The 20,427-nt window shown below is 42.3% G+C and overlaps 1 protein-coding gene across 1 annotated transcript in view; it reads left to right on the forward strand.

Annotated features, from left to right (window-relative positions):
- The window catches only part of ADARB2 (adenosine deaminase RNA specific B2 (inactive)), a gene marked incomplete at its 3' end in the record, with an annotated part of 507,602 nt that overhangs the window by 134,954 nt on the left and 352,221 nt on the right, over positions 1-20,427 (forward strand). The window contains exon 5 of the mRNA XM_079912623.1: positions 11,450-11,649. Within this exon, the coding sequence (XP_079768749.1) occupies positions 11,550-11,649 (100 nt within the window). The 5' untranslated portion in view covers positions 11,450-11,549. The remainder of the gene's footprint in view (positions 1-11,449; positions 11,650-20,427) is intronic.

Here is a 20,427-nt window from a genome sequence, read left to right on the forward strand (position 1 = left end):
CTCAGGTCAGTCACTTAAGGTTTCCCTTCCTTCTAACTTTCTATAAAATCCACAGAATGCCAGGATGAGGAAATCAAATTATTTGGAGAAGAGAGGGAGAAGCAAAATTTACTTAAAATTTTAAATCTGACTTTCCTTTAAAATTGTGCCCTAGAAGGATGGTGTTAATGCTGGGCCATGAGCCTGTGCCACCCTTTCCCCAACACCATCTTCCATTCCCAGGGTTACCTTACCTGGATTTATTCTTCTGGATGAACCACAAAATGCCTTCTGAGTCCTACTTACCTCTGGAAAACTTGGGCCCACACAGGGGCTAGTCCTGACAAAACAGATGCTTTTCAACAGGATGCCGATACCACTCAGCTGAAAGCTACATGATGCGTAAACATCGTGATGGTCATGACCGATGGATGCAAGACTATTAACCACACTTGTTATCTGAAAAGCAAAGACAAATGGCTGAATATATATGTGGCTTAAATGTCATGGTCATTGAAAAAGGACAAGAATGAGAGGGATCTTCCTACTTCCTACGCACCCTCACCAGCCACACGTGCTGAGACTCTGAGACTCGGTGCCCTGGAGGTTCCTCTTCTTCTAGAGCTAAGGGGCCCCGCTTTCTGAAGTGGGAAGCTTGTGTTTGATCTCCATTTACCACTGCAATTATATATCATGAGAATGTGACGAACCTGAGTGTAGGGACCTCACCCATTTATTTTATTTAAAAAAATTTGTTTTGAAACATCGTTGATTTATATCATTAGTTTCAGGTGTACAACACAGTGATTCAACATTTTTGTAAATTATATTCTACTTATTTTCCTGTGCTATACAATATATCCTGGTTACTTATTTATTTTATACATAGTAGCTTGTATCTGTTAACCCCCTACCCCTACCTTGCCCCCTCCTTCCCTCTCCCCACTGGTAACCACTAGATTGTTCTCTTATCTTTGAGTCTGTTTCTGTTTTGTTACATATATTCCTTTGTTTTATTTTTTTAGATTCCACATATAAGTGATAACATAGAGTATTTGTCTTTCTCTGACTTATTTCACTAAGCATAATACTCTCCAAGTCCATCCATGTTGTTGCAAATGGCAATATTTCGTTCTTTTTTTATGCCTGAGTAGTATTCCATTGTATATATACACCACATCTTCTTTATCCATTCATCTGTTGATGGGCACTGGGGTTGCTTCCATATCTTGGCTACTGTAAATAATGCTGCTATGAACATTGGGTTGCATGTATGTTTTTAAATTCGTGTTTTTGTTTTCTTCATATATATACCCAGGAGTGGAATTGCTGGATCACATGGTAGCTCTATTTTTAGTTTTTTGAGGAACCTTCATACTGTTTCCCACTGTGGCTGCACCCATTTACACTCCCACTAACAGTGCACATGGGTTCCCTTTTCTCTTCATCCTTGCCAACATGTGTTATTCCTTGTCTTTTGGAGGATGGCCACTCTGACCAGTGTGAGGTGGTACCTCATTGTGGTTTTGATTTGCATTTCTCTAATAATTAGGGATGTTGAGCATCTTTTCATGTGTCTCTTGGCCATCTGTATGTCTTCTTTGGGAAAATGTCTATTCAGGTCTTCTGCCCATTTTTTAATTGGGTTGTTTGCTTTTTTTTTTTTTTTTTTTTTTTTTTGTGGTACACGGGCCTCTCACTGTTATGGCCTCTCCCGTTGTGGAACACAGGCTCCAGACGCGCAGGCTCAGCGGCCATGGCTCACGGGCCCAGCTGCTCCGTGGCATGTGGGTTCTTCCCAGACTGGGGCACAAACCCGTGTCCCCTGCAGCGGCAGGCGGACTCTCAACCACTGCACCACCAGGGAAGCCTGGGTTGTTTGCTTTTTTGATATTGGGTTGTATGAGCTGTTTATATATTTTGAAGATTAATCCCTTGTCAGTCACGTTGTTTCCAAATATTTTCTCCCATTCAGTAGCCACACCCATTTGTTTTGGTATTTTTAATTTTTTAATACACATGCTACTTTTATGACTCAACTAGCAAATGATTTTATTTTTCCATTGCATTTAAAGATTTAAAGAATCTAAAAAGCAATATATTTAATTATCAATACAGCAATTTTCAGAGACATAAATGATCAATTCAGTCATAAAACTGTGAGTTCCTTGTAAAAGTGCAATTACGGCAGCACCTAGTAATATCTTACTATAATTTTTTCAAAAAAACATAGTTTTAGGGAAATAGAAATATATTCACAAATCATAGAATTCAAAAAAACTCACATTTCAAAATTATTAAAATTCAATACTAAAATTATTGAAATACATTGTACATATAGATTGTAGATGTAAGATTAAATTTTTCAAATTGCATCTCTCAAATTTTCCCTTTTTAAAAGAAATACCGTATTAGCATATTTCCCTTCATTTATCACAAACTGTTTCCTGGATACGGAAGAAATTGAAAACATTTCAGTAATAGTCCAGAGTGAATTTCCATTCCAGTCCTTTCCAGGAGAGCCCCGGAATTCATTATTGCTTTAATGATGGGCTTCTTGACTCTGGCCGAGAAGGCTTGATATTTTCTGTGGTGTCTTGTCCACTGGGAGGTGGTCACTGACAGGACAGATCAGCAGCCCGCGCTGCATTGAGATGCAGAACAAATGGGGCTCAGTCCCTCCCCTGCTGCTCTGCGGGCTCTGCTGCCACTAACAATTACCAGGGACAGGGGCACAGACGCACAGCAGGAAGCCTGACCCCAGTGCCGCAGCTCATTTTGCACCCCACTTATCCAATGCTCCCTGCCCTGTAATCTCCCCTGCATTGCTATCTGTGCGTTTACACAGTCAACCTTCATTATGTCCCCAGGACCAGCACTGGCTGTTTGTCACATCTATTGATTGCCCTGAAACTGCAGTTTACGGAGATCGCTTTCCAAGGTCCCGAGAAAGTCCCATTCCCCCTCTGATAGGCTGGCGGCTAGCTGGTGAGGACCAGAGGCCATCACTAGTGTCTGATGGAAACCACCATGACTTGAAACAGCCCTGTGTCACTTTCGGGACAAAAATGCCAAAGTGCCCTTAGGACTGGACGCTGCTTCAGACAATAGAATTTCACCAAAGCTAGGAAGTATGCTGTATTGAACGTCCTGTTTGCCATAAATCACCAGAACTGCGCACAGGAAAAGAACCAAGGCCGTGGATAACACTGCCCTGTTTTTGTGTAACATGCAGAGATCCTGTAAGTAGTCACAGTGAGCACCTGTTAGTGTGACATTATGTAAACTCCTCATGGAGAAGCCATGAAATCGAGATTTGTGGGCTCGTTTTGCAGATGAGGAAACTGAGGCCCACAGACATCATGTGATTTGCCCAGATTCCCACAGCCAAACTGTGACTCAAGTAAGATTTGAACTTAGGTCTGCTTAGCTTGAAAAACCAGCCCCTTGCCCGTGTTCTGTATGTACCCCCGTGAACCCCTCAGGTACAGCGTCTTAGGGGAGCTGGTTTGGTTTCACTTGTCTTCCCAGCTCTTAGCTTCCCTCATACTCAACCTTTTTCTCCTGGGATGCTTCTGCACTGTCTCCTTCCTGCATCCTGTCTTCTTCAAAGACTGCAATCCTTCTCCCATTACTTCTCCAAAGTATCTTTTAAGGATGCTTTTTGGTAAAGAGAAGGATCCTATAAGAGAAGCAGGAATTGAGGAAGTAATGAAGTCAGCGTGTTCCCTTAAAGCCTCACCTTATTCCAGTTCAAAGCTTACCTAGGAAGAGGGAAAGGAGTCCAGGCACCTGCCGTCTGTGATACGCAGTGAAGGGCGGGATCTGGAAGGTGGAAGAAAGACGCTTACCTTCCCAAGGCTACAAACCTGGTGTGAAAGTGACGCTCCACACTGATGTCAGAGTGATGCCAGGAGTGCCCTGTAACTCCCACCATTATTAACAAGTGCCTGTGCCAGGTGCTGGTCTACTTGCTCTACAGAGTTGATTAGTTCAACTTCACAACAGCCATAGCAGTGGACACTGATGGGCATTGCCTCCTGCCAGGGACGAAATTGAAGCTCATGGCTGGGCAGGAGAGGAGTCAGGCCAGCTCTGCCGACTGTGCTGTGGACACCATGCCCAGCACTGCCCGGTCCTGGTGGTCCAGGCACCACAGGTCTGTGGACCAGTGAGGAGTTTGGTGAAACAAGGCTGGCTCATGTCAATAACAACACTGTCTTGTATTTGCACACAGCTTTCCACCATTCCAACAACTTTTACAAATCTTAGCCCCTCTCATCTCCACGGTGCTTCCCTGGCACAGAGGTGGCACCGTCCACGGGATTGCGCTCTGTGGTGCAGAGTGCCCCTCCGGGAATGTCCCTGGGTGGAATGTGGAAAGCAGGATTGCTGTGTAAATAACTTGGTGGGCACTAGAAGTACGAAGAAGAAAACGTGGCCACAGTTCCTGGAAAGGCAGCTTCGTGCTCAGACGATGTCAGGGCATCCCCAAGACGACCTGTATAGTTGTGAAGCTCAGGGCCAGGACGAAGGCCCAGGTTTTCCAGAGTCAGGCTGAGAAGAATGGCTTCCCTGGAAAAAGGCTTTGATAAGCTTTTTCTCTTTCACTTTGGACCAAGAGAGACCCAGGGAAGGTGTCCGTCGTCCATGCACTCGGCCGACGGTCTCTGTGGGCACACTCGCAGGGCAATTCCTCACTGTCTTCGGTTCTTCCTGCATCTCTTTTGTGATGGAGTGGGGAGGTGCTGCTGTTCTCCATGGAAATGAGTGGGGATGAGTGATTTTCCCAGCACATAGTAGTCCTAAGAGCAAGGGCTGTTCTGTTTGGGCCCAGGGTTTTGATTAATAAAAGAATAATGCTGCGTTTTGTGGAATGTAGCCATGGGACCTTCAAACACACATCTTGCATTGACAGGTGACAACAAAGCTGGCTGTCTGAGAGCGTCAGCTTCGTCACATTCTTGTTTGCTCAGATCTCCTCTAACCAAATTATATTTCTTGCCAGTATGTCTAGTTCCCTTTCACAGGGACCACATCTACTCAGTGATGGGATTATATTAAGTGGTTTTTGCTCATGGTGACACCCCCATCCCTGCCAAACCGTCGGCTGTGACTGCCGACGCTCCTCATGTGTAAGCTCAGGAGGGCTCAGAAAGGAGGAGGGGCCTGGGCTGAGGGTCTTCATGACCTTCCCCAGAGCTAGGGCAGGAGACACCAGGGCAGGGGTGTCCAGTGTCCTGGGAAATGGCCACCCAGAGCCGTGCATCTCCCCCGTGCCCATCCCTGTTCTAAACCCACTAAGGAGCCCACCTTATCTTCCTTCTAGTGTTTTCCTAACTCTTCCTTTCCCTGCCTTGACCAAAAGTAGGGAATTATAGAGCAAGTGTTTAAAAAATATTTCCATAAATGGTCCAAAGATCCTGGTTCAAACCATCTGAAGCGTGGGATAGGTCAATGTCCTTTCATTTCTCTGCCTGTGACTATTGTGGGCAGAGGTAAGGAAAAGACCAGGTAAACAGCAAATTAAGATCCGTAATATATGAACAGCCTATATCCCAGGCAAGGGAAGAATCCAGGAAACCAGAGGAGGAAATGAAGTGTTTAGACTTTAAACATCAGGAAGAGAATCAAAATAAAGCCACAGCATCAGCCCACCCCAATTCGAACACCAGAAATGTATTCCTGACAGGCTCCCTTCCCTTCCTTTCAATTTCTTACATTGATTAACACCCCAAACCATTAATTCCATCTGTGTTTCCTTTTCTTCCTGTCTTCATGCTGTCACACACAGCACTCTGGGGATATGACATTGTTCGTTTTGAAAATCACTGGTTCCAAGACAAGATTTGGAACATTAAAAAAAAAAATTTAACTCTTTGAACTGTATTGGTTTAAGACACAAGGGAAAATCTAGGATAGGGTGTGCATTAAGGAAGCTTTAAATAGTGGTAATTCTTTATGATTCAATAAAATATTGAGGTTTCACATTTCTGAAACTAGCAACCAAGGGCACTTTAAATGTAAATGTAAGTTATTGAATCTATCCGTAATGTTGAAAAGGATTATTTCAGGTCCCTATTTCTCATATCCTGCACAAACATTTAGTGGTAAGATGCCACACTTTATCCCAAAGGTCAAAGAGATCATAAAACACTGATTCTGGATGCTGTCTTGTAGCTGGCAGCCTGCATCCTAGGAAGAAATGGAATCAACGCTACAGTTAGCCCAGAGGAAAGATTCATGCCTCAAGGTCACTTGTATGGCATCATAGACAGGGCCTGGGGTGCCCTCGGGACCCACGCAGTGGCAGACCATGTTCTTTTATTGCAAAGGCCATCTTGATTTGAATACTTTTCCTGGTCTTGGGAAGTCAGTGGTTAAAATCAGTGCACTGTGTGTTGAAAGACAATAAGCACCTGAAGTGACTTTAGTGTTTCAGGATCCCTTTACAAAGAACTTGGCGTGCTTGTTCTTAATTCGGTGTTCCCAGGAGCTCTGCGGTGTCATTTCCCCTCATTTGACAGAAGAGGCTCAGGAGGGTTAAATGCCTTTTCCAGAAGTAGGCATAGTGCACAGATAAGTAGAACGTGACGTCTGGTCTGGTGGTAGCAAATTTAGGATCTTTTTTTCTCTTTACCAGTATTTTCCAAGTATCCTTTAAACATTAATACAGAACTCAGGTGAGTTTTAGCTGGAAGATATACTTTGGTAAATTAAAATTTGTGATATTGACCAAGAAAGAAAACTCTGTATGCCAAAATTATTTGATCTAGGAGCTCACATAGAAATAATCAGCAGCCCATGGAACTCTGAAAAAGTATCTTTGCAAATCTGCTGTATACCAGGTTCCTTCAGGAAATTGAAAAGAATGCATTTGGTGTTCTCTCAAACCACAGGCATGCCTGGGAGGAGAAAAAGAACAAAGGAAATGATAATTCTAGTAGCAACATCGTATAAAGAGCATTCTCACATTCAGAGCTCTCTTCTGTGCCCAGACCTCTCCACACCCCTCCCCTTCTTGCCAGGTTGCTTCCACACCTTGAATGAGAATAAGAATAAGTCACAGCAAGTCATCCGGATGTGTTCTTTCCTAGTACTTGCAGGTCTCATGCCCAACTTCTTTAATGTGAGTTATTTAAATTGAAGAACAATGGCTGAAGATGAAAGAGTAAGAAAGCCCTCTTATGCTATTTCTCTGTTTGTGAAAAGGAATGATTTAGTGTCGTAGATGACGATGTTGTGAGTCAGCAAACATAGATCCCTCCAGGTAACACTTTGTCCTGCTATTTTCCACCTGGGGGAAATTGTCTGATGGGGGAGGGAAGATTAACTGAAATTTGGATTCTAAATAAGTCCAGTTTGTTTCTGTGGGAGTTATTTGTTTTTGGAAATCTGTAAGAAACCAAGTTAACAATACTTTTGACTGACTGGAAATGCAGACGTTGTGATGTATTAAGGAGAGAAGTCGTACGTTGGTATCAACCACAGATGCTGAGTCCAGGAGTCTAGCGGGGACACACAGGAAGGGAAAGGGGACTTGCCTTTAGGTGAGAAGGTGCAGTTACTGTGACCCTGTGTCCTGGCGCAGGCCTCAGGTTCCTCTCCTGCAGAAATGGAAAGTCAGATTGTCCGTGTGAGTGTGAGTTTTCTGATCTGTGTTCTTCCTGGAATACATTGGAACGTTCTAGACGTCTTGGGTCTGCCTCTGTCTAGTGATATAACACTGGCCTAGACTCTGCCGCACGCTGAGCCTCCATGACCTCAGGGGGACACTAGGATGATAAGGTCTTCCATGTCCATACCCCAGGTTTGTTCTGAGAAGGAAAGGTAAACAGGGCCCTTGAGAGCCATCAGCACACTCACAGGTCCCTGCGGCTGTACTCGGCACCAGTGGATGTCCCAGTGCCACCGGCTCCTCACTCACACCGTGCACATCTGTGTCTGGATGCCCATCTAGAAAGAGGTGTCCAGATACAGATGTAACGATACACGTATATAGGGAGAGAGCTGAGTTATTTCTGTATTTATAAAGCACACACACATATACGCTCACTGAAGCTCAGAAACACTATTTAACATATTTTCAGCTCTCTCCAAGAAGGCTTACAGAAGTTCACAAAGTTACTGGGTCTCCAACTCTAGCGTAAAAATGAGCAGAGGAAAGTGGTAAAAATCACAGTTGGAATGATCCCATTGAGAGCCTCCTTCTAACCTCGGTTAATTTGGGCAAATTTCCTAAATTTTCTGAGCCTCAGCTTCCTCCTGGGTAAAAGGAGGATTTGAGAAAATCTAACCAGACTCAGTATAAACTCAGTAACGTGTCTTGAACCAGGGGCAGATCCGATCTGGGCTGGCTCCATGTCCCCCACGTGTGCTTGGACCACAGACCCGGCACGGGGGTCCCCTCACAGCTCGTAGGGCCTAAGGAGAGAGAGACATTTGAGGAACGAACAAAACCACCACCCAGAACAGCTATGCAATTACAGTCCTGATAAGACCCAGGATGGAAATCCTGGGGTGCTGGGAACAGCCCACGGGGACCCCATCCAGCCTTGACTGAAGCCACACCTTCCTCAGCACAAAGGCTTCCCTCCAGGCTCTGCCAGCCCTCCCTTCTGTCCTTGTCCAGCTCCCCCTCACAGATACATGTGGGTCACATGTGACTGTCTGGGCAGCCCCCAGCCTGCTGGGGCCCCCCACTCCCAGCTCTTTGTTCTGCCTCAGACGGGCTGAAGACACACACCAGCAACATCTCCTGATGGCCAGTAGGGTGACTTGGGCACCTGATCCTCTTCCAACTTCTGTGCAGCGTTTTAAGCTGCCAAGCTGTGCTGAAGTGATCTAGAAACAGATAGAAGGCAAAAAGGCTCATAGGAAGCCTGTGAGCACTGATCACTTCCTGCCGTCCTGCGTCAAAAAGTGTGTGAACCTGAGCTTCTTGTTCAAAAGCCTTTCCTCCAAGGAGATACAACTTCATGGCTGCTGCTGGGCCTTAGTGTGCCCTGCCTTACCTATTATGCATGATCTTATGCAAAATAAATAAAAAACAGAAAGTAGCACCTATCTATGCAAAAATAACGTTTGCATAAATTATACCCCCGAAATAACCAAATTGGAGGGAACTTTAAGAAAGGTAAAGATTAGCCAAGATTTTGATCTTGACCAAGTTTCAAATCAGGATTTAAACTAAGTGTTGAAGTCCAGTTTTAGTTTTGCTGCCTTGACCAGCCCCCTCCCCAAGGTTGGAAGCTGGATCCTCCGATAACCACACCCACTCTCCAACAAAGGGGATTCAGTATACCAGGGCCTCGCAGTCAGCATCTTTGATGATGGGATGCGAGGGGGCCCTGATCAATGCAGACAGGCTGGAAGGTGCAGCTGTTTGTATTTCTCCCCAAAGCATTTTCCCTTGGCTTCTGAACTCAGGGACTGGTCTTTGGCAAAAGCCTATATAGGGAAACTCTGGGTTAGTACAGGTGTATTGTGGAAGCTCAGAGGTTCCACAGGGGGAGTCCTACAACTGTGTTTCCAGATAACAGTTGATGCTCTCCAATACCTTTTATGCCACAGAGAGTAAGTAGGCGGGCAGTGCGCTTTTCCAGCATTCTCTAGAAATTAGCAGCAGCATTGGGCTGTGTTGTCGGTGGAAGGAAATGGCTGAACCTGGCACATAGAGGGACCCTGGTGTGACTGCATGTATCAGCCTGAAATGAGCCAGACAGTTAAACTCCTAAATGGAAAATACACAAGCCCCTGCTTTCTGAGCCCGACCTGTAATAATGTGCTCATTCTTTCAAAATTATTTATTGGATTGATTTACTAAATAATCATAAAGTGACTAGTATGCACCAGCCACTGTTTATACTGATTCTCAAGGATGAATGAACCTGAGAGGCAGCTTTGTGATTACCCCCATTTCACAGATGAGGAAACTGAGGCATAGTTTACATCACTTGCCCAAAGTCAGAGCAGTGGGGTTAGGATTTGAAATCAGATGCCCTCCTCTCTCCCTCTCTTCAGTGAGAACTGAGCCAGGATCCAGCAGCTCACCACATAGCAACATATCCCAACATCCTGATTGCTTCCAGCGTTCCTTAGAGAGAGTATTGTTACCTCATAGAAAATTATCTGGAAATTTCTAGGTCCATAAGGAGCTTGAAAATGGTGTATGTAAAGTAGGAAATAGAAGAATCTGTGTGCCATTTTCACATCATCGTGTTAATGCTAATGACTTTTAGAGTGGATTTTTTCCCAAACCGTTACTACTATAATTAATAGCTTATGTGATTTAAATGCAGAATGCAATGACGACGGCTGGATTACTTTCCTTTTTATATTTTACTTTAGATGTTTAAGGTTGCATAAGCATAGTCTTGAAAAAATAGGATAACCCTGAAAAAACTGTTCAAAACTAGTTCAATTTGCAATCCATCTCCTTGTAAATATTACTTTCTTCCGAATGTTACATTTGGCAATAAAACTATTAGATGAAAGCCCTCTCTGCCTTTCATTTCATTGTTCCCTAAATAGAGCAACCTACTGAAATCCCTCGCTTTAAAAATCAGACTCAGATCCGAACACCTACGTCTTTATGCAGTATTTCTCTTGTGCAGAGGTAACAGCCAAGGGATATGAAGGAAGAAGCAAAACAAGCAAACAGACAAACATGCAGTTTCTGAAAAATGAATACCCCTAAGAGGCTGTCTCCCGGGGAACTGCAAACCTTAGCCCCTTTCTGAGGAAGTGAGAGCTTGGTATTTCTTAGAGAGAGACTTTCCCCTTGACGCACAAGCATTATAACGGATTCACTAGTTAAAAACTGTTTGGTTGGAGATGCAGTCTCTGCATCTTTCTGAGCGCACAGAGGGGTAATGCCCTGTCCCTTTGGTATGAGCAGGAAGCCTGGATCCGGGGTAGATTCCTCTGCAAGCTGCCCCTCAGGCTTCTCCCTGAGAAGCTGGCTCAGCCTGCCTGTTCCCTCCCTCCTGTGCAATCTCCTTCCCTCTCCACGGGTCCTGGGCAGCTCCATCCGTCCAAATGGGAGCTGAGTTTGCAAGCTGACAGGGCATGCACAGGGCTGGTGGTGCTGATGTCAGAGCCAGCAGACAGTTGTGATTGGATCTAATTAGACTTTGCAGCAGCAAATAGACAAGCTCCCTGCGTGATTGGCTTCAAAGTGGCTGGTGCCAAACAACTAGCAGAGGTGCCAAAGTAGAGCCCTGCGTTTGGAGCCCAGATCAAGAGAGGCTGCCGGGGCAGGAAGAGGGGGAAGAGGAGGAGGGGGGGCCTGGGCCGGGCGCACCTTTCCTTCGCGGTCCCTCCGGCCCTAGAGCGCTTTGGTACTGGAGCTTAGATCGCGGCTGTCAGCCCAGCTGGAAACAAGTGACAGAGAACAATTAGAGAGGAGGGCGGGCGGGAGCGCTTGAGTGCTCAGTCCTAAAAAGTGAACCTGCTCCCTGATTTGCAGACGCATTTACCGGCGACGGCGGCGGCGGGCGACAAGAGCAGGAAAGGTGAAATTGTTTAAGAAAGGATTCCTGCCCTGTTCCACTTACCGGGTCCCAGCCATGGCATCGGTCTTGGGGACCAGCAGAGGGTCCGGAGGGCTGAGCAGTCAACTGAAATGCAAGTCCAAGCGGAGGAGGAGGAGGAGGTCCAAGCGCAAAGGTAAGGAGCCGGCTTTCTGCGCCGTCTGCCGCGAACTCTCCGCGCTGCGCCGCTTCCTCTTGTCTGTGGGCTTTGCCAGTTTCCAGCAGCTTCACTTCAGGATGCTGGTGGGATGTCGGTCGGTACAAAGCAGAGCACTCGGCTCTGGAGTTCAGATCCTTTTGTAAATGCCGGGGCTTCCGCAAGCCCAGAGAGGGTGGCGAACCAACGGAGCAGAGGACTCAGCAAAAGGCAGAGGAGAGGGGCTGAGGACGGGGCTGTTCCTTTGACTGGAGTACGGGCCCTCACTGGACTCGCACTCCCTGGTCGCTGGCCACCGGCACTGCCTCTGACCCTCGCAGAGGCAACGTTAGCTCGGGGGCCAAAGGAAACCCTCTCTTAAGCCAGCATCCCTAAGAACGAGGGACGGGACCTCGTGCCAGCTTTTCCATGCAAACTGTCTTGGAGGAAGGAGTGGGCAAACCCGGGAAACAGCGTCCCTTCGTTGGCTGACAGTTTCTATTTAGAGTGGTACCCGTTGTTTTGTAAGCACGGGGACCTGCAGAGAGAAACAGGGCTTATCTGGGGGGAATAAGCAGAAATTAATACATGAAAAGAGAAACAGGCATTACAGCTTGTTAGAGGTGAGAAAAACTGCAAACCAGAGAAGGAGAAAAAGCAGCCGATGACAGGTTGCTCCTGACACACCATCGTGTCTGTGCCTGGTTCCCGATCTGTTTGGAGAGGATCCACCTGAAGTTAGTCCCATCAGTAGCCCAGGGCTCCCACAGGGGCTGGTGCACAGCCGGCCCAGCTCCACGGAGGAGGCCAGTCTTGAAATGTCATCCTAGCTGGTGTCCCTTCCACGGGAGGGTGGAAGGAGTCTTCCAGGGCTGCCAGCTCTTCCCCAGAGAGGAACTTGTTATCAGCAGCTCCTTATCATGAGTCTGCAGGAGAAAGTTCAGTTCTTATTATTTGAAATAAGGCGTTTTTTTTGTTGTTTTTTTTTTTTAAGTGACCAGAGAGCCATAAAGAACAGTTGAAAAGACACAACTAAAATGTATCAGATTTTCCGGTTTCCCTGCTGGAGCGTGCAGAGTTAGATGTGGTTGAAGTTGTAAGTCCTCTCCCAAGAGGACTTCTGCCCCATCTTTTCCTAACTGCTCTCAAACAGTCCCCGAGTCCTTCCCGACTTCTTCCAATAATAGAAATTAGCCGGGCGGTTTGAAGACATAAATGCCAATAGCACACAGTCGTTAATTATGTTTGTATGTCAGGGTGGCAGGGAGCAAGGCGACAACTTCCCAGGAAGGCTTCAGAGCCTTCGGTGTCAAAGGAGGTGATTCTGTCATTCTAGTTTAACTCTTGAGCTGCTAAAATGAATGCCAGCTATTCACTTTGTTACCTGAAAATTTCACTCTGAAACAGATCTGTTAATGTCTTCCAAAAATAATGCTAACAGAAAGTGACAATGATATTGAAAAAAATCACAGAATTTAATAATGAATATAACTTTTAAAAGAGATAAAAAGGAAACGTTCTCTTGTGTACTTCAAGAGTTCTTATTTTCCAGTCTTTTTATTTAGTATATTTAAAATTGAAAAGCCTGGAATAATATTTTACAATAAAGCAAAACCTATAGAAAGAAAATATAAGCTGATGAACATTTGTGCCTTTCTCCAAATTCATTTTTTGTACCTTTAAAAGTCAGTCATGCCAGCTTATAAGGCATTTGATTTCGGAAAGGAAGACAAGAAAATCTGAAGGAGGACTTCATTGGCTATAAACTTAACTATGACAATTCAGAATGAATTTTACATGAAATATTTATATGCTTTGTTTTCAATATACCAAGTCTCTTAATCTTTATAGCCAAAAACTGAAGTGGGAAAGGGTAATCAGGATGTGTGTGCTAATTCCTGTTATGCGTAAATTTATCCGTGGGGTGAAATTTCCTATGGCATCTGCCGACAGCTTATCATGGTCTATGAGTCAAATCAAACCGCTAAGTATTCACTTTTTAGGGGAAAGTTAACAGTGTAAGTGTGTGTGGTCAAACGAAAAGAAAACAGCAATGACAGAGCACTTTAAATCTTTATTTGCGTTTTCCTGGGAATAAATCAGTTTGTATATAATTCCCAGTTATTACGGATGCTTTTCTTCCCTCTTCTATCAGGACAATAGTGAATTTAAATTATGTTCTAATATTCATGAATCTTAATAACAGTAATTGAATAGCACAGCCTCAGCTTTTAAGCTTATCTAATAATAAGGCTCTATATTTGTCACAATTTAAAATCCACACGTGCATGGGTGGCTGTTAAGGAATTTTGGTAAGGCTCTACATAGTACTAACTAAAGCCACTGATTGTGAGCACAAAGAAGGAGTTCTTTTTGTATGTGAATAAATAAATTAAAATAAATGTTCATTTTTTTGGCCAATGACAAGTATATTTCCACCTGTTCTAATGAACAAGAGTCATTTTGAAGCTGCATCATAACTTTTAGTTTCCTGGAGCTGTCAGCCGAAGTGCTATTGGCTTGCTATATGTATTCTCTAAAAGTGGCTTTGTTATGATTTCTTTATTATGCTTTTTATTGTCAAAATCTATGGGCTCCGAAATAAAAACTCCGTCGCTACAGTATAAGTGTAGAATTGATACCATACTCCCATTATTATTAACTATGATCCAGAGTCTCGGAAGTAAAATTTTTTCCTGTAGGAGGTATTTTTTAGTCACCATACCACACAGAAAGTAGTTTATATCGTTAAAAGTAAAAAATAAAAATAAAACTTAGTCACAGAATATGACTTTGGGTATTACCTAGCCGAGACCTGCATTTGTCTCTCAGAAAAACTTTCAAAAGGATACTGAGCAAACCTCCCCACCCACCAATCCTCCTGTTATTTTATTAGGACCCAATGCTGTCCATTTCTCTCCATGTGTTATTTTTTAGTTGGGACTTTACCTTAGAAATTATTTATAAATGTTTTACGTTTTCTGTACAAACAAGAAATGTCAAATTTTGACGTTTTTATGGGAAAAAAACAGGCAGTTAAAAAAAATCTGTGAAAAGGACAGGGTTGTTTTTTTTTTACACATGTGGTTAAGGAGTGTTCACCTCCCCTGTAACATGTGAGACCCGTCAGTTTATTCTGCTTCTATTTCATGCAAAGACTTTCAGAAAACCCTGGCAGCTCTTGTAGTTTAGGAGAGTTGACTGCTGCCTGCCCACACAAAATAGCCACTTAGCTCATTTCTCTCGGAGAATTCTAGGAGACTGTGCTCCGATTTACAGTTCTGGGTGAAATTATGTGGGGTGATTGCACACAACCACGTCTGTTATGTGGTTGTATTAGAGAAATGTCTGCCTGTATTACAAAAGAATTGAATGTGTGAATATTGTAAAAGGTATATATTTTAACCCTAAATAATAAAGGCAAAGGTTGAAGGGTTCTTAAATTAGTATCAACTCAAGCAGGTAGCACAAGAGGCAGCATCATCAAAATAGTGTAGTATATAAAGGTAAGTCACTTAAATTTTTATCAGTTAATCTCTGGACCGTTGGATACCTCCAGGGTAATATGCCTGAGGAATTTCATAGGTGTATTTTTAATTTTTAAAATAGTATATGTATTCTCTTTTGTTTCTCTTGATCTTTCTTTGGTGAGAGTAGTTTTCCAAAAAGAAGCTGTGTGTTGGCGTGAAATGAATTTTGTGAATAAAATGTTTTTAACATTTGACCCATGAGTATATACAATGTATAAAATGACTGAAATTTCTGGAAATAAAAAAAGATTGCTCTTTCAATACAAACATATTAGGAAATGGATTGGTTACTGATACTAATTCAGTTGGTTCCAGGAGGTAAACAGGAAGACAAGGTTTTAAGTGAAGTGCGTCAATCATTAAAACAGAGAAAGGGAGGGAACTTTGGAGAACTATTTTAAATGCTGTAGAAACAATCATTTGGTAACTCGGTCCCCTTGAATTCAGCATCAACACACCACCTGTCTTTTTGAGGCATTTGATGGCAAACTAAGTTAATGCTTGAATTTCACGTACTGTTCCAGGGGGATCAGTTACAGAGAGTTTTAGAAAATTGAGGGTGAATTTTGGAAGCTAACACACGGGTAAATCTCTGCAGAAGTAAGCTGATGAATCATGAGGAGGTAGGAGTGGCCGGTTGCTGAACGTGGGGAAATGCAGATAAAAAGTTGGCAAAAGGAACAGGATAAGTAGAGCAGATGGACTGCAGACACAGGCTTGTTGTGAAATGGAATTCCGTGCAAAGCTAATGAAATACAAAGATGGGCCAAGGATGAAGGTGGGAGGCCCGTGGCTCTCAGCCCCCGCGGCGGCAGAGTAGCTGGCGGGTCTCATCCTGGCTGCTGGGGACTTACTCCTGCATCACAGCCGAGCATCCGTGCTCACCGCTTGCCTCGCTCGCCCACAGCTCCAGAGGAAGGGCTGGATTAGGTGATAAAATTAAATTGATGAAACTGTTCGCCATCCTCTAATTATGTGAGGGCTTCTTCCTTTCTCTTTTTAAAATTTGTATTAGTACTTCTGGTTTCTAGTGACCCGTGTAATAGCAGTAATTTGAGATTGCTTCAAGGGCATTAGATATGATGAGTGAACTTGAATTTAGAATAAAAATACGAGATTCACGTATCCATAGCTAAATAGTGGTGATTCGGTTATTGCAGAAGTGCTGTCCCAGAAGAGCATTATGTAAGGAAATGTAGAATAAGGAAATTGCATTTTTCTTTTCTTGAGGCATGGAGAGACAACTTATGCTCTGAAAGCATTCAGTGTTCAATTTAAAAACCATAGATGTTTGTAGTTGTGTGTGTATACCTATATACATATATACAGAGTGAAGACAGTGGAAACATTTGAGCATTTTTTTATGTCTGCCTGCTTCTTTTTCTAAAATGCTAGAAAATGAAAGCACTGTTTTTGTAATATGGACAGTTTTGAACAACTCATAAACCCAAAAATAATTATACTACTCTGTTCTTCATCATTTAAAACTATTATCTCTAAATGCTGCACTGGTAATGGAGCTCTTAATTACTAGCAAACAAGATTTCTAAAAGGATAAATTTTCACATGATAAGCAAGATTTTAAAAGCACTTATTTTAGCCATTACTAAACTGAATAAAGAAAACAAGGTGAATGTCAAGTGAAATATGAAAAGCACGATGTGCTTCACAAAATAGTCAGACTATTGAGTGTTAGCGTATCCATGAGCTTATACATCACGAGAAAAAGCCACACAGCCATGTACTGCCTGAGCGCAGCAAAGACCTGTTTCGTGTTGTCGAGTCTCTGTAAATAGTGAAGCCAAATTAACCCGTCTTTTCAGTTAAATGGTTCTCCTGCACTGAAATACATGCTGTGAAATACTGGATTATGCAAAAAGAATTGTTTATTCCTCGCTATTAATATATTATAATTCCCTTAAGAATGTATCACTATCAAAGAAAGGGACATTACTTTCAGAAAGAGGGGAAAACGCCTGCTTAATTCTTGATCCACATGTGAATCTGATACCCTTCTGTGGGACTTCCAGAAACAGAAGGGGAGGGCACACTGAGAAATTTAAAACCTAGACTCTTGTACTTGCATATGTGACTGCTTTGGTTCCAAACATCCCTCTTGGGTGATTAAAATTTTATTTCCCTGTTTATTTTATTTAAAAGGAATGGGGACGGGGGCTATTGCCTCTGATTTCCTGATGTTTAAGCAACATCACAGCAAATGTAGCTCTGAGAGCCCTAAACCTCCATCCACAGATTTGTGAGTGAATCCATTTTCCCAGGAACCATATCCAAGAAATGGCAACCTAGAAGTGGAAATGTTTGCTTTTTAAGCTATCAGTAATTTTCCCCAAAATAAACTTGGCCACTTGCAAAGACAGCTGATTTTTTTCTTAAGAATGATAAATATTTGAAAATAAAGAGTTAATCTGAGTGCCTGAGTTCTCTCCATACACTGTGGACATTTAGTCATCTTTTATTATAGTTACAGGTATTAACTATGAAGAGTAGCAAAATAATTTCATTTTATTATTTCATGGATGGGGAATGAATACAACTAGTATCTGGTTTCTGGTAAGAAAGCAACTAGTAAGTGTCCCTTTGTGTCATAAAACACACACACACACACACACACACACAAATTCACTATCATCTGTTTTAAATTATGAAAATTATCAAGTTAATGTTAAAAATTTTTTAAATCTCAAAAAGTAGCAAGCAGGTAATATAACTTTTATATTCATACTAAAGAGGGCATTTTATGCTTGATTAAGAAATAGTGTCCAATAAATGGGACACTTATAATGATAAAGAGTAGCATTTAAGATGGAAGAGACATATCAGGTGACTTTTAGATTTTAAGACCATTTTTTTTTTAATCCCTAAGAGATGAAATTTTAAAAGCTTTTTTTAAGCTGTGTTCACGTAAAATCACAGGACTGGAGGTGGCTTCATGTGGCTGCTTTGATGCAGAGAAGGCAGACAGAGCAGTCCTTCTTGTATACCTACTAACACAGCCCCAATGTGAATAGTCACAGGGGCTGTGCCCTGCAGCTAAAAAGTTCCAGCTCATGTCCACACCGGCTACTATCAAAACCTCCCAGGACTAGAGAGAGAAGCTGGTGTGTAAACAAAAGGTGGAGTAGGACAGTTATCATTTCCAGTGTAATTACCTGCTAAAATCTGGTTACATCCATTCCACTAAGTGCTTTTATAATGGTGCCCACAGAGAACTTTCTCACAAAAGAGATTGAAGCTTCTTTCTGCTGCTGTTTCACCATTTGAATGATAAATACAGCTAATATTGCTCAGAATATATTAGCCGTCCTTCCTTTCTGGACTCTCTACTATACAGAGGTGACTCTTACATCCAGATGTTAGCTCAGGGCTGCCAGGTGATCGCACATAATAGAAAGTGTTCCTTTAAATACTTCAACTAGGATGTGCTTTGGAGACTTTTACAGATTTAATTAATCTTTGCCACTCCATTTATTTGAGATGAAATCTCTAATTCTTGTTTCCTACCACCGATAGGCAGAAGATCTGCCTCATCATTGTATAATGTCTTAGGTGATTTCTCAAATATGGCATGAAAATAGGACAGAGGGGGACCCAGTTCTCTGAAACTGGAGCCCAAGTCAAATACTTTCTCTGTTAAAATCAAACAAAAAGTGGGGCAGTTCTGTTTCTCAGAAGCAGGACTTTGGAATCATGATAAAGTAGCTCACAGTGTACACCTAGGACACCAATAATTGATTTTAAAACTATTTTATCAAAGTCCATCGGAAGTACACAGGTGTCCTCTCTTAAAAATGAATGCAACATTTCCTAAAAGTTTAATTGCTTTTGGAAAAGTCCAATTTAATAAACGTGACAGAAACGTCAGCAAAATAGATTTTGACCTCCTCTACCCCCACGTCTGGCTGTGCTCACTCATCCCTGTCTGGAACAGATGCTTCTCCTGCATTTGGCTTATGGCTGTGGAATCTTTGTGTCCTTAAAGGAAACATGCTCTCTTTCTAGTAGACTGTGCTCGGACTGAAACATAAAGGTGCACAAGCTCAGAGACTGCCAGCCATGTACAATTTTAAAAGATTTTTTTATAAGTTTGGATGTTGAGCAAAACAATATTGCCTTTTACTATTCCTTAGGTGAATAAAAGCATGAAAGGCCTACTTTAACCACAGACATAAAGATATTTTATTTGTGTTTTAACTCTAAATATTCACACCGTGGATGAAAGTTTGTAAAGGACCATCCGGATTCTAACAGAATTCTAACAGAAAGTGACTTTTTAATTCAAAACATACGGTTCAAGGAGAAATTTTTTTAATTCAAATGAGTCCATGCTGCTAATTTTCTTTCTAAAGAAGAAGTGAATTTGAAATAAAAATCATTGCTTTGTCCCTAAGTTAAATAATAGCTTTAAAAATACTCTTAAGACAGTAGAACAGGAAATATAGTAACTTTGACAGCCCTTGAACGATACTGAACTGAGAGCAAATACTATCCCCCTGACGGTGGCTTTGGTGGCAGCATGTGTGTCACTGTACCAGCCCTTCTCAGAGCTGCAGGGGGGTCTATTCAGGGCTGGTTGAAATCCAGGGAGATATTTTCTTCTTAAGCATTTAGTATGATAAGTTTATTCATTTTAGATTTAAAAAATGTGGAGTTCATATCATTTTATTGTTGTCACTTGAGAAACAAGTATTTTTTAGTGAAGTTAAATTTCTTTGGGGCTTTTGTATGTAGATAATGAATAGAGTTCAAGTTATTAAAAATTGCACTTTCTGTAGACTGTTAATATATACATATATACAGATGACAGACTCAAGATTTAAAATACATATAAGCATTTATTGAAATAATGAATATTGAGATATTAAAAGATTCTCCATCAGCTGTCTGGAAAAGCAGAAATCTAATATATACTCATTTTTAGATAAACATTTAAAAAATTAAGTATAGAAAAAATCCTGAGAGCATGAACTCCTTGAGAAATAGTGAAAAAATGAACTTGGTTGATGATCATGCTTTTTAGTGTTGAGAAAAACATCATTTTTTAAATTTTAAAATTTCATAAAGATGTGAAATAAATCTTTTTTGTCTTTTCCTCTAATAAGACTTAATCTATCCCCTGACATCATAAAATGAGAGAAACAGAAACCATGGCGGTATGAAGGGATTTGAACAGAAGGAGAAGGGACAGTAGAGAGAGAATAACTTACAGATGTCTTTCTTCCTGTGCTCT

Source organism: Stenella coeruleoalba (assembly GCF_951394435.1).
Source record: "Stenella coeruleoalba genome assembly, chromosome: 2".
NCBI lineage: Eukaryota > Metazoa > Chordata > Mammalia > Artiodactyla > Delphinidae > Stenella > Stenella coeruleoalba.